This window comes from Vigna radiata, chromosome 11, assembly GCF_000741045.1.
Source record: "Vigna radiata var. radiata cultivar VC1973A chromosome 11, Vradiata_ver6, whole genome shotgun sequence".
NCBI classification, from domain to species: Eukaryota; Viridiplantae; Streptophyta; class Magnoliopsida; order Fabales; family Fabaceae; genus Vigna; species Vigna radiata.
In genome coordinates this window covers 18,479,108-18,492,095 of record NC_028361.1, presented here as the reverse complement: position 1 = coordinate 18,492,095, position 12,988 = coordinate 18,479,108, and the positions used below count along the sequence as shown (strand labels likewise).

General features: G+C 30.9%; 1 protein-coding gene across 1 annotated transcript; it reads right to left on the bottom strand.

Moving 5' to 3' along the window:
• Positions 1 to 2,327: 2,327 nt before the first annotated feature.
• On the bottom strand, positions 2,328 to 11,551 carry LOC106776861 (probable mannitol dehydrogenase). Its single transcript, XM_014664327.2, has 5 exons — positions 11,383 to 11,551; positions 5,071 to 5,184; positions 3,994 to 4,507; positions 3,139 to 3,292; positions 2,328 to 2,581 (listed from the first exon to the last, which is right to left on the bottom strand). The coding sequence occupies exons 1-5, from the start codon at positions 11,478 to 11,480 to the stop codon at positions 2,361 to 2,363; spliced, it is 1,101 nt and encodes a 366-aa protein (XP_014519813.1). The 5' UTR covers positions 11,481 to 11,551; the 3' UTR covers positions 2,328 to 2,360.
• Between the last annotated feature and the right edge of the window lie 1,437 nt (positions 11,552 to 12,988).

The window sequence follows — 12,988 nt, the reverse complement described above, 5'->3', positions numbered from 1 at the left end:
AATTCTATGTTCATGAGTTGTGTTCATATAATTTTCTCTTACTTTTGTTTCAATTTTAGTTTTCTATATGTTTAAATGGGTTGTTTTCACTTACTACATGTTTCTTTCACTTACTTTAATATGTTTGTATGTTCAATTAACATATTAAACACAAAAACTGTAAAAATCAAATTTGAAAGTTAATTTCATTAAGTGTCAATTTTTTTTTTAGTTTTGGGTGGTAGATTTTCAAATTCGGTGTTTTACTTAATCATTTTGTTTCATTTCAATTTCTATCTTTAATTGGTGTTAATTAGAACTATTCTGAATTGTCAATTCATACATTGAACAATTCCATAAGCATATGTGAACCAATCCTGCACATTCATATCGGAGCATTTCACTTTTGGATTAATTTTATGATTTTCTTTGTTTAACTTATGATTTTTAGTTTCAATAGTTTCTAGTTAATTTTAAATGCATATTAGAGTTAGTTTAAATATTAGGTCATATTTAGAATAACTACATTACATAATTCATATTCATAACTTGTTGTGATATTTTTACAAACACCTTGTGTGCATTATGTTTTCATTGGAGCATTTCCACAAAAACTTTAGTTTTACACATTTTTACACTATTTTACTTAGTTTTAAAGTTTGAGATAAGTTCTATATCATTCATTCGTGCATTAGAGATATTCATATTGTATACATGTGCGTTATAACTCGATGTTGAATCATTATTTTTCACCTTTCACTATCCATTTTTGCATTTGCATTTAGAATTAGGTTCATTCATCATTTTCCATTGCATTATTAGTATATTGTAGTTAGTTTAGAATTAGTATATCAGATTTCCTCCATTTATATCACTTTCACACCCTGAAATTCATCGTATCTCCTTGGATTGATAACTAGGTTTGCCACTACGCTATATTAGTGAGGAAATCAAGTTTTACATAATTCTTGGGTGACTAAAGGATTTATCATGCATTTTGGTTTAATGTGGTTTTAGAAGGTAGGGATGGATAGAGCCTCCAAAAAAATTCAAACAATTCTCACAAAAATAAAATATTAAAAAAAATTGTAGGGATAAAGAAAATACACATAACGGATTTATATTGATTCATTACCCACTGAGGTTATGTTCAATCTTTTAAGTAACTTGTTTAAAATATTTCACTAATCAACACCTTTGATAAGAAATGAGTGTCACTCTCTCTAAGTTATGATGAGTTTCAACCTCTTTAAATATCACAAGTACAACCTCTCCAAGTTACACCTATCAACCTATCTATGTATCTTTTTCTATCTCCCTATGAGATCAAGACCTCTCAATTATAATGAATAATCATAACATCACTCTTTTACAATAGAAGTGTGTAATTCAACTCACAAGACACAACTTCATTTGGTGAAGGATTTACAATATATAAATTCTCAATCCAATATCTCTCTAAACATTGATATAACAATTTCACAACACTTTGTTCTTTCTTAATTCTTTCATTTTTTTTCTTGCATTTGACAACCATTGAGAATTTGAATTAAGTGCTTTATCATGATTTTCTTTATTTTGAATGACTTGATCAATTCTTTAACTTGAGTTTTTAGCTTGAATCTTCAATGTCATCTTCAACACTTTAATACTAAATCTGCATATGCTTTTTAAGAAATCTTCTTTCCTTTCTTGAATGATCTCAAACTAGATTTAGATTCTACTCTTTCTTCAACATTCACAATTGTCTTGTAAAGGAAAGTTTAAATGCTTTTGCATTTGAATTGTTAAAGTAATAATATTTCACATACAAATAGTTTGTTCATTAAACATTTCCTAATGTTCATATTATTTGAACGTTTGATTTTGAAAACTTTCTTTTTTTCATAATGTAATTATCAAGAGATAATTCTTTTGAAAGTTGTAGCGTATATAATTAATTATCTGTTTCCCATTATCAGATTAATATTAATTCAAATGATCAATAATTGAATTAAATACTTAACAAATATTAAAACACGTTTTAACTCATTTGGTATAAAACTCAGTTATTCTGTTTAGAGCATCTAACACCTTAACACCTTATAGTCATACAATAGCTTAACCTTCCTTAGGTCGTCAAATCCTTTGAGTCTTTTAACACTTTAGTCATCTAACACCTTGTGGTTAATTAGCATGTTACGTCTTCTTTTGAATTTAATTATAAAATTAAATTTAATATAAAGTATTAAATTTTAAGTTGTTAAAATAAAACAGTGTAATAGAAAATATGGAAATAAAATCCAACAATTGATTATTGAAAAGAAAATATATATATGTGGTAAATCACATTAGGAATTCGAAATATAGTGGTCACTGTATGTTTCATAAGTGAAGGTGAATCAGTGGAAAGCAGTAGAAGGGTAGGGCTTCAATGTGTTGCCAACGTCAATCACAAAACGATATTTAACGTCAGCTTTGAGTAGACGCTCCATTGCAGTGTTAACATAATCCATTGGAATAACCTCAATTTCAGGTCTAACATTGTGTTCTGCTGCGAAATCTATCATTTCTTGTGTCTCCTTTATTCCTCCAAAGTAACTACCCGCTATACTTTTTCTCCCTGCCAATAATATGAAATCATAAACCTTAAAATTTGGCTTTAAAAAATTAAAATTCTTATATTAATTTAAAATCTTAGAGATAAAAAATGTTGGATTTAATAAAGTTTAGACTGTTTCATACATTTACATATTTTAAATTGATTTTTTTTATTAAATTTTTTGTTTATTGAGTGTTTAAAATATTTATTTTTTAATTGAGAATTTTTTATTTAATGTTTGAATTAATTTCATGAGATGTTATTTCTTTTTAATATTTGCTTATTTTTCTTACGAAGATGTGTTTAATTATTGTTTGATATTAACTTCAATATTCTTTATAGAACTTTATAATTCTTAATATATAAAGATAAATAAAGGAGAAGACGAAACAAAAATAACAGTCACCTCACCTAATTAAGATGAAAAAAATGAAAACGAAAATTCAATTAAAAAATATAAAAATTTAAAATAGATAATAAAAAATTAGTAGAAATTTAATTAAAATTAACAAAATTTAAGATAGACTTAAATTTTAACTAATCCAAAATATTGTTGCTAATTATATATGCAATCTTACCCAAAACTAAAGACGAAAGTGACAACTCGAGAGGTTTTTCTGGTGTTGCAACTGTCACTAACTTTCCATGAGACTTCAAAAGATCAATCAAAGGCATTAGAGGATGAACCGCAAAAACAGTGTCGATTATACCATCCAAGGTGCAATTTGCAGCCTACATACACAATTACAGTTAACAAAATTAAATCACAATGCTTTCTAAGTCATGACTAGTTACTCTTATTTGGTTAAAATCTTAATATAAGAGTCAAACAAAATTACAACTAACTCAATCCTAGAAAATAAATTACAAAATGGTAAAAACAAACAATAATAATAAGTATAACTAGAGTTGTCAAAACAAGTAATCCGACCCGGCCCACCACGGATTAGTCACTTAGTGAGTCAATCCAACCCGATTAATTTATTAGCAAGCCAGAAAAATTCGAATCTGGCCTGACCCACCACAGGTTGGTGGGTAAACGGATTGGCTCACTTAATTACATTTTTTTAAAAAACAAAAATTACAAACTTCCTATAATCAAATATAAACAAATTTCACTCCCAACATGGTTGATTAATTAATTTTGAAAATAGGAAACTTAAATAATTTTTTCAAGCAAAAAAAAAGTAATAAATATCTTTTTATAAAATTAAAATTAAATTTTAATAAAATAAAATTAGATAGGTGGTTTGGTGGGTCAACCCAGCTGGGTTCAAATGAGCCGGGTTGAAATCTGACGCACATAAAAAAAATATAATTTTTTCAAATCCAACCCGACCCAAACCCGTGGTAGGCCAGATTGGTGCGTGGGTTGTAACCCATTTTAACAACTCTAAGTATAAGCATGGTGTGAGAAAAGAAACAAAAGACACCTTCATTTGATCTTGGTCTCTACTTAACACAAAGTAATCTGCTCCAAGATGTTGAATGGCTTCTTGTTCCTTACCAGGAGAGGTACTAATGACAGTGACTTTCAAGCCAAGGGCTTTTGCAAACTTCACAGCTAGATGGCCCAATCCACCAAGGCCAACCACTCCGAGGTGCATACCAGGTTTGTCAAGGCCAAAATATCTCAAAGGTGAATAGACTGTAATCCCTGCGCAAAGGAGAGGTGCAGCAGCATCAAGAGGTAGGCCATTTGGAATCTTGACAACAAAGTGCTCATCTGCAACCATGAAGTCAGAGAAACCCCCATATGTAATGCTACCATCCACATACTTGGAACCAAATGTGTGAATCGCTTGTTGGCAGTAATTCTCAAGATTGTTGACACAATTTTGGCATGAGGAACAAGACCCAACCAAACATCCCACTGCAACCTTGTCTCCAATCTTAAACTTTTCTACTTTGCTTCCCACCTCCATTACTTCTCCAACAATCTCACGCCTGAAATTCATTATACATTAACATAAACTCAATTTCACACTAAAATAAAAGCTTTCATCATGAATTTTTGAGATGAAAGAAACACAAGATGTGAAATATCTAATGAGTTTCTTTAACTTATCTTCAAAATCTAGTTTTATTTAAAAATAGGACTAAATTATAATATATAAGTAAAAATAAAATTTATCTTATTTAATTAATTTAGTGAGATTGAGATAATATAACCTTATATTGGTTATTTATAATTTGTTGAATAATCTATCTTGATTAAAGATAAAATAGAATTAAAAATATAAAGTCAAACTTCGTATTACAAGTGGATTTTAAAAATATTTTTAAGAATCTCAAACTTTCTATTCATTAATCTCATTACATATTAGAAGAGTTTCTTTTATACAAGTTTACCATTTACTTTTTTTTATCTCTATTGTTACACTTTTCTTTGCGTAAAAAATTTTCATTTCCTATTTGCATCATACTTTTTTCTTACCAACTTATAAATCATTTGCAAAAGACACCAGGGTAAAGGAGAGACATTGTTAAAAAGAAAGTAGAGATCATACCCAGGAACAAGAGGATAAATTGAATCATTCCAATCATTCTTCAACTTGTGAAGGTCGGAATGACATATTCCACAATACAACACCTTGAATGTCACATCTTTTTCTCCTGTTTTTCTGTTATTCCAAAAGACCATTTAGATACCCTATTTTTGTTTAAAGTAATTATTGATTGACATAGTAATATTATAAACAAAAACTCCTTATTTAAAACACTACTTAAAATATTTGGAGATAAGAAAATTAAAATTGTGGTATTTTCTCTACCATCTAAATCATGATTTCAGTTAATAATTCGTATATCAATTTAAATGATAAAATAAAATGATAAATTATACACTCATACAACATATAATTATGAAATTGCAAAATTGAGAATTTAACTTAAAAAAGGAATTTTTCAAGTTATGTAAAATTCTGTAAATGTACCGTAGGGTACCCTGGGTATCGTACGGTCTCCTACGCATAACTAGGTTGATCGTCTAAGCCGACCATTAGGCCAACCAGCCTGGCTGATCGCCTATGATTAAACTGCAAATGATAAATAGCTCATTAAAGCCTCTAATGGAGATTGAGGTATGATTGGGTCGTCATCAGGCCCACGAAAGGTAAAAGCCTATTACAACCAGTATAAATAAAAGTTTTAGGTATGATTTCTGGACCACGTTGCACATTATGCACACCACATGCATCACTTATAGTGATAACCGTTTGGTCATTTTTACTTACTTGAGCGTCGGAGTGCCTTTGACAGGTACCCGCCCGCCCGACTTGGAGAAGGAGGAGGGAGAATGAACCAAGTGTCAGTCCGCCCGACTTGGAGGAGGAGGAGGGAGAACGAACATCTTGGAGTATGAGAAGACCTAGCTGACCGTCGGCCTTCAACGAATCTGTTTAGTCTTCAAAGTCCGTCCGGTCTTCGAGACAACTTGGAATGTTTTAAGAGACCTCCAAACTCGACTGAAACAGTAAACTTTATAACAAATGAATTTTGGGTTCACAATGAAAATAAACTAAGGTTCCGTCACAAAAAGAAAGAGCCTTCTATCATAAATAAAATATGTTAGAATTAGGAACCCATTAATATAATTTGTGTGTCATAAAATTATTGATATACATTATTCGTATTTTACTATAATTTTAAAAACAAGATACTGGTGGAAAAATTTATTGAAAAAAAAAATTAAGATTAATACACAAATCAAATCTATTTAAAAAATTAACATAATTTTCAATCCAAAATCTTAATAATGATAAATTTATGATTATTTTTTTTATCTCAGTAACGTTATTATTTCTCACTTTTGTTTAAAGTGAGTCATATACTTATATTTAGTTTTCTACCATTACAATAATAAAAAGGTTTAATCATTCCACTAGTAAAAAACTGGTTTTTTACAACGCACATTATGCCACGGTTCACCAGAAATCGCAACATAATAGTGCACGGTGGCAATTTTGAAAATAAATCAAACTTATAGGCCGCGGTTCAGAGGGGAACCGCGACCTATACCCCTGTCAACTTTCTGCCTTTGACGCCACGTCAGAAAAACAATAAATTGGTAGGGGAATAGACTGCGATTCTGTGAGCAACCGCGGCCTATTCCCCTGTCAATTTATTGCAAGGGCTGACAACGTGGGGAATGTGGGGATGTCAGAAGGTTGCAGGGGGAATAGGTCGCGGTTCTGTGAGCAACCATGGCCTATTCCCCCTGCAACCTTCTGACATTCCCCACTAGTCAGTAGACGAAATTATCATACAAGATGCCTCAGTTCCTCTGCCCACAGATGAGATTTTCACTGTGGCACATTCATTCCAGTCTTTCACCGCTTGGCCTAAACAATTGGTTGGTTCAATTTCTGACCTCCTCGGTATGGAATTCTACTTTACACTTCTCAATTTTAAAGTTTACATGTTATTGATGTCAAAACTTATCTTATTTTTCCATGTAACAACAGACACATGCACAGGAGAAAATTCCTCCATCTGAGGATAATCCTCTTGGTTCATTGCAGCTACTTGCTGACATCCTTGAAAATAAGCCTTTGGAGGTTGAATATGATGCTAATGTATTTGGGAGAGGCTCTGAGGTCCCATTATACCTCCATAGCCAAGATGTCACGGAGCTTGCGTTGCGAAAACAAGAGTTGAATATTACATTAGTTCAACTATGGATGATGTAAGTCTGTGAGCAATTATTTATATAAAAGTTATTTATATATCAAGTATGCTCATATCAAAGTTAATTTTTGATTTCAGGTATATGTCTGGGATCAATAACAAATTAGGGTACTCTGATGATTATAGGTTCATTGATCCCCAATCCATTCACGAAACAAATGATTTTGAACTGATCAACACACATCTCACAAGAAGTTTGCAAGGGGCAAGAAAGTATATTTTATGCCTTATATATCTGGGTAAGTGAACTTTGTTAACATAATAAAGTTCCATATGTGATTTTAATATATACTAATTAAGTTATTATGAATTTTAGGCACCATTGGCAGCTTCTTGTTTTTTCTATACAGGAGAGTTATGCTTTGTGGTTCTGCTCATTGCACAAGTCTCCTCCCACACATCTCAGACAAGCAGTTGATTGGTAAGAACCTCAATGTTTGGACTTTCTTTTTTATATAAATGAATGCTAAAACTCTCTTTTTTTATATATATATATATAGTTCTATTCCAGCAAGTATGGTGATGGTTGGGAGATAAATTGCTAACAGTAGAAAGCTTGCATGGATTTCTCTCAAAGTTTGACATATGTTAAAGTCATACTTTCTTATAGTTGTTTTGTTTTAATGTTTTTCACTAACTTCTTACAACTGTGATGATATATTGTAGTGTAGTAAACAGAATGGGTCATATGAGTGTGAATACTATGTAATGTATTGGATGACCCACATTATTCGTCCCCTTATCACAAGAGGCTGGGAAACGGTAATATTTAAATTTAACAAATTTTGATTTTCTCCAACATTTGGAATACATATACACTAATTAATATCAATTGTCTTGTGCAGAAATTCAAGACTACTACACCAATTTCTGAGAAGCCACTATCATACATGAGGATCGTTGTCGCAAAGTATTTAGTTAGATTATATAATAGTTCTTAGTTATTAGATTTAAAATACATTTGAACATGTTGAAATGTTCTTAGTTCTTAGTTATTAGACTTTGTACTTATGTGATGTTGAAATACATTTGAATGTGTTTGATCTGTTGAAATTGAATCTGTGTACATGTTTTGATATGTAGGTCTGTTTTTGTGGTAGTGGATATCACAAAAACAAACCTGCTATTTAAAAAAATTGTAGGAGAATATGACGCGGTTGTTACAACAACCGCGGTAGAAAGTGTAATGTTTTTTAATTTTTTTTTTAAAAAGACTTTTGGCCGCGGTTGTGACATGAACCGCGGTCTATTGCAGGAGAATATGTCGCGGTTGTTACCACAACCGTGATATAAAGTGTGACGTTTTTTATTTTTTTTTTAAAAAAAGACTATTGGTTGCGGTTGTGGCAGGAACTGCGGTCTATTGGAGGAGATTTACCGCGATTCCAATCGCGGTCTATAGTGCAACGATTTTTTTTTTCTAAAAAAAAAAGGGTTTTGGCTGCAGTTGTAGTAGGAACCGCGGTTTATTCCCCCGCTTTTTACCGCGATTCCAACCCATAAACCGCGATGTATAGTGAAAAACAATCGTGGTCGTTTCCCTTTGCTACACTAGTGTTCGTAAGGTTCCTATTTAGAGAGAGAATTTCAAATTGGTCATTTTCTTTTTTTTGCATCTTAATTGAGTCTTTATTTTATGAAAATTACAACCATTACATCCCTACCGTTAAATTGGATCCAATGACATTAATGCAATGACATGCTGATCTTCGTTTTTAAATGACGTGTTATTTACTAATAAGGAAGTGTGATGTGAAATTTTATTTTTTTAAAATTAAAAAATTGGAAAAAGTTAATTACACAGACTTGGAAATCAAAAGAAATTGGAGACTTGGTTTTAGGTTCATTCACAGAAATTAGGGAATAAGTCAGAGAAATTAGAAATTTGGTTTTAGCATTCATTCACAAATTTGGGAATCAATAAGAGAAATTAGAAATTTGGTTTTAGAGTTCAATCACAACAAAAATTTGGGAATTAATGAGAAAAATTGGGGATATAGTTTTAGGGTTTTGGATGCGCGAGAGTTTCGCAAGTTAAATTGTGATGGTGGAATGATTTGGAATTCTAGGGTTTCTGGTGGTCTACGATTTGGTTTACTGCATGTTGACGTTGGCTTCACAAATTGGTCTCGCGACTTGAGCCTGATTCATGCTTCTTCATGGGACTTTTGTCATAGAGAAAAGAAATTTCTCTTACCTCTCTCACAGAAGAAATTTTGGCATATATTTTACCCTTTATTCAGGTTATGGACCTTTTGTTTTAGTCATAAGTTCATTTTCTAGGAACTAATTTCAATGATTCCATATAAAATCAACCAAAAAGTTCCTTTCTTTATATCTTCTTTAAGAAAATAATTTCATAAACAATTCCAACGGTTACGATTTCGCTGTATGTGTTAATTCCTTCAACCTTTTATTATGATTTTAGATATAACTCTTGCATCATCTTCTTATGAAAAAGAAAAGAAAAAGATGACCTTGTCTAACCAGCATCAGAAGCTAAGCCGAGAAGTATTATTGAGAACAATTTCTGAAATTAATCCTCAATTTGTATGACTTCTAAAATCAAACTTCTTTTTTTCCAATATCCTTAATTCGAACAAAGTATTCAATTTAATGTTTGATTCATTTTTACCAATTTATTTTATTAAAAAAAGTAAAAAGACACATCAGAATAGCATACATCAAATAAGAAACTCCACGTCATTTAATAAAAACAAAGATTAGCATATGCCATGTCAATCTTACATTAACGTTGTTGGCCCAATTTAACTGCATGGGTGTAATTATTGCAATTTTTGCAAAATAAGGACCGAATTAAGATGCGAAAAAAGAAAATGACCAATTTGAGATTTCCACCCGAGATAGGAACCTAGAGAATGATTAAACCTAATAAAAAAGAAAAATAGAGGTGTGACGTACTTTAAGCCAATATCCTAAAACATACAGTAACTTGTTAAAAATAATAGGTTTAATACTTATTTTGGTCCCTTGGTTTAATAAATTTGTTCAAAGTGGTCTTACCTTTTTTTTTTTTTTCAGATGTTTAGAATTGTTCCATGTTTTGTAAAAACAGTTCAAGTTAGTCATTTTTGCTTACGACGTTAAAAACGCTAATGGTGTAATTGCTCCCTGCAAAAACTTAATGATCTAATCCCGTTATTGATTGCGTGGCACACTGATGTGAATTGAGGTATAAATTTTAAAAATAAAAGTTAGTGACATGGAAAAATTAAAGTTAAGAAAAATTACAATTAGGTTAGATGCAATCCACCATCCAAGCTTTATTTGAGAAACAGAACCCAAAGAACCTTAAAACGCAAGATGACATATTCCAAAAACCCCAAAAGTGCAAGATCATAATACAATTGCAGATTATCCCAAAACGTGAAATCAGAAAACAAAACCCCAATTTGAAAACCTTAACCCCAAATCACATTAACAATCTACAGTGGATAAATAAGAGACAAGAAATTCCCAAATAAGAACCCTCAACCCCAAACGAAAACCAAAGAACCCAACCATTGTGCCACTAACTTGTAAAGAAAACAGAACATAAACACAATTCAAGGAAGGAAACCCAACGTTGCGAGATCAGAATTCCAAAATTAGAACCCCAATTCGGAGTCTTAATATGAACAAAACTAGAATAAGAAGAAAAGAAGAAAGGTTCCCTGTGATGCCAACCTAGAAATAGAGGAGAGTGTCTCCTTGTGCGACGAGGAACCCACGCTGCTAGGTTTGTTCGAGAAAAAGGAAGTCATAAAAATGGAAGTCAAGAGTTTCTAAAACTTTGATTAAGATAAAGGGTAATTGACCTCAACGTGTCACGTAATCAATAACGGGACATGTCATTCAGTTTTGCCCAAAGACAATTACATCGTGTTTTTAATGTCATAAGCAAAAAAAGACCAATTTAAACGATTTTTACAAAATATGAAACAACTATGAGCATATGAAAAAAAGTAAGACCACTTTAAACAAACCTAGCTAACCTAAATACCAAAATAGGTATTAAACTAAAATAATATATATAAAAGCCAAAATAGAATACTATATTTATAAGGATGAAAATAAATAAGTAATAAACTTGTTAAAATATATTTTTGGTAGTTGAGAGGAGAATGAAAGACCTTCTAGAGAAGAAAAATGGGGAGAGAAGACCAGATGAATCCCTAGCTGCCCATCCGTAAGCCTTCCTTGGATGCTCAACTTCATATTCCACTGCCATGTCAATGAACCTGCAACTCAAAAACAAAGTAACTCCAACAAAAGTTAAAGACAGGAACAACTAAACTATGTTTAATGTATATAATTAATGGAACCTGACGTGCCTTAAGAAAGCTAACTATATATAAGTTGGACAGTGGATCCTTCTGCCGTCTGCTGTTTGCCATTGACGTATTGATGACCTACTCCATGACGGACTCCATTTGTTGTTAAACGATTTATTATTAATGGTCATATGCTTTTTTTAATATTGTTTTACTTCTAAATCATTATAAAAAATTATATTTCTTTTTAAATTAAATTATAAAAAATTTAATTTATGTAGTTTATAAAACAAATGTAAATAACATTTATCTCAAATGATATTTTACAATGGACTATAACATATCTTGTTAGAGAAAACATTTTACATAACTTTTAAAAAATTTACAGATAAAATACTTTATTATTTAATTTAGAGGCAAAATATAACTTTTATAAAAGTTTTGGAATAAAAATATATTTAATTCTTAAATAAATAAATAAATTATGAGAGCGTTGATAGGATAACAAAGACTAATTAGAATCTGCTACAAGAAATATTATGCTTCTGTGTGTAATGTTATTTATTAATGAATACAATCAAGCAGAGTGATTTGCAGTGGTCCGTTGACCAATGTTAGTGCCGTCAGCAAAAGTATATGCATTGAATCGGTAAATACTTTCAATTTAACTATTGGTTTGTAGTTTTAAAACATATGTATCCAAATTTTATTATAATTGTATAATATGGACGGTCTACGCTTATAGTTCAATCAATCATATAAGTTAACTTTGGGAAATATTACAACTAGATAAATCGAGCGGTTGAATACTCAATTTTGTGACCATTCTTCAAAGATTTTATTCAAAACATGCTTAGATGATATTGGACTCTAATTGTATCAGTTATAATAAAAAGCATACTTGGAAACATGTAAAATACATGGGTAAGATAAAAAAAAAAAAAAAAATAAGTGATTGTATTTATTGAACATTTAAGACTTAACTGTGATAACATACTGGTAATTAAAAACTAACTTGAATATTGAAATGTCTTTAATCTAACATCCCAATTATATAGAAACTATATAATAAACTAGTCAACATTTTAATATAATAGAACAGTTAGAAGTAGACTTGCAGTTAAAGTGTAAGATTACAGTCACCAAAAAAGGCCATAATTTGAAACTTTAACGATAATGGAGTATTTCAAAATGATACAACTTAACTAAGAAATCCTAAACAAACTAAGCTGCAACATCATCACCATCCAGGGCCTGCTCCAAGGGTACCTCATCAGCCTCTGTTCACATTCAAGTGGATGATCATTACAAAAATAACACAACATAGACAAGGCACAAACACGAAGCAAGGGTGAGCTAGATATACAAAAATCATGTTATAACAATCATACACAACATGCAAGTTTGATTTAAACATATAGGATCACATAACATAACTTAACACACTTTAACTTAACTCATCCGG

What these genes read in the sequence shown, in the direction of transcription:
- LOC106776861 (XM_014664327.2), bottom strand. Translation starts at nt 11,480, where the DNA reads ATGGCAGTGGAATATGAAGTTGAGCATCCAAGGAAGGCTTACGGATGG. An exon ending in CCATTTTTCTTCTCTAGAAG is followed by an intron (nt 5,185 to 11,382) that starts GTCTTTCATTCT and finishes TTGGAATAACAG; the next exon opens with AAAAACAGGAGAAAAAGATG. An exon ending in ATTTATCCTCTTGTTCCTGG is followed by an intron (nt 4,508 to 5,070) that starts GTATGATCTCTA and finishes AATGAATTTCAG; the next exon opens with GCGTGAGATTGTTGGAGAAG.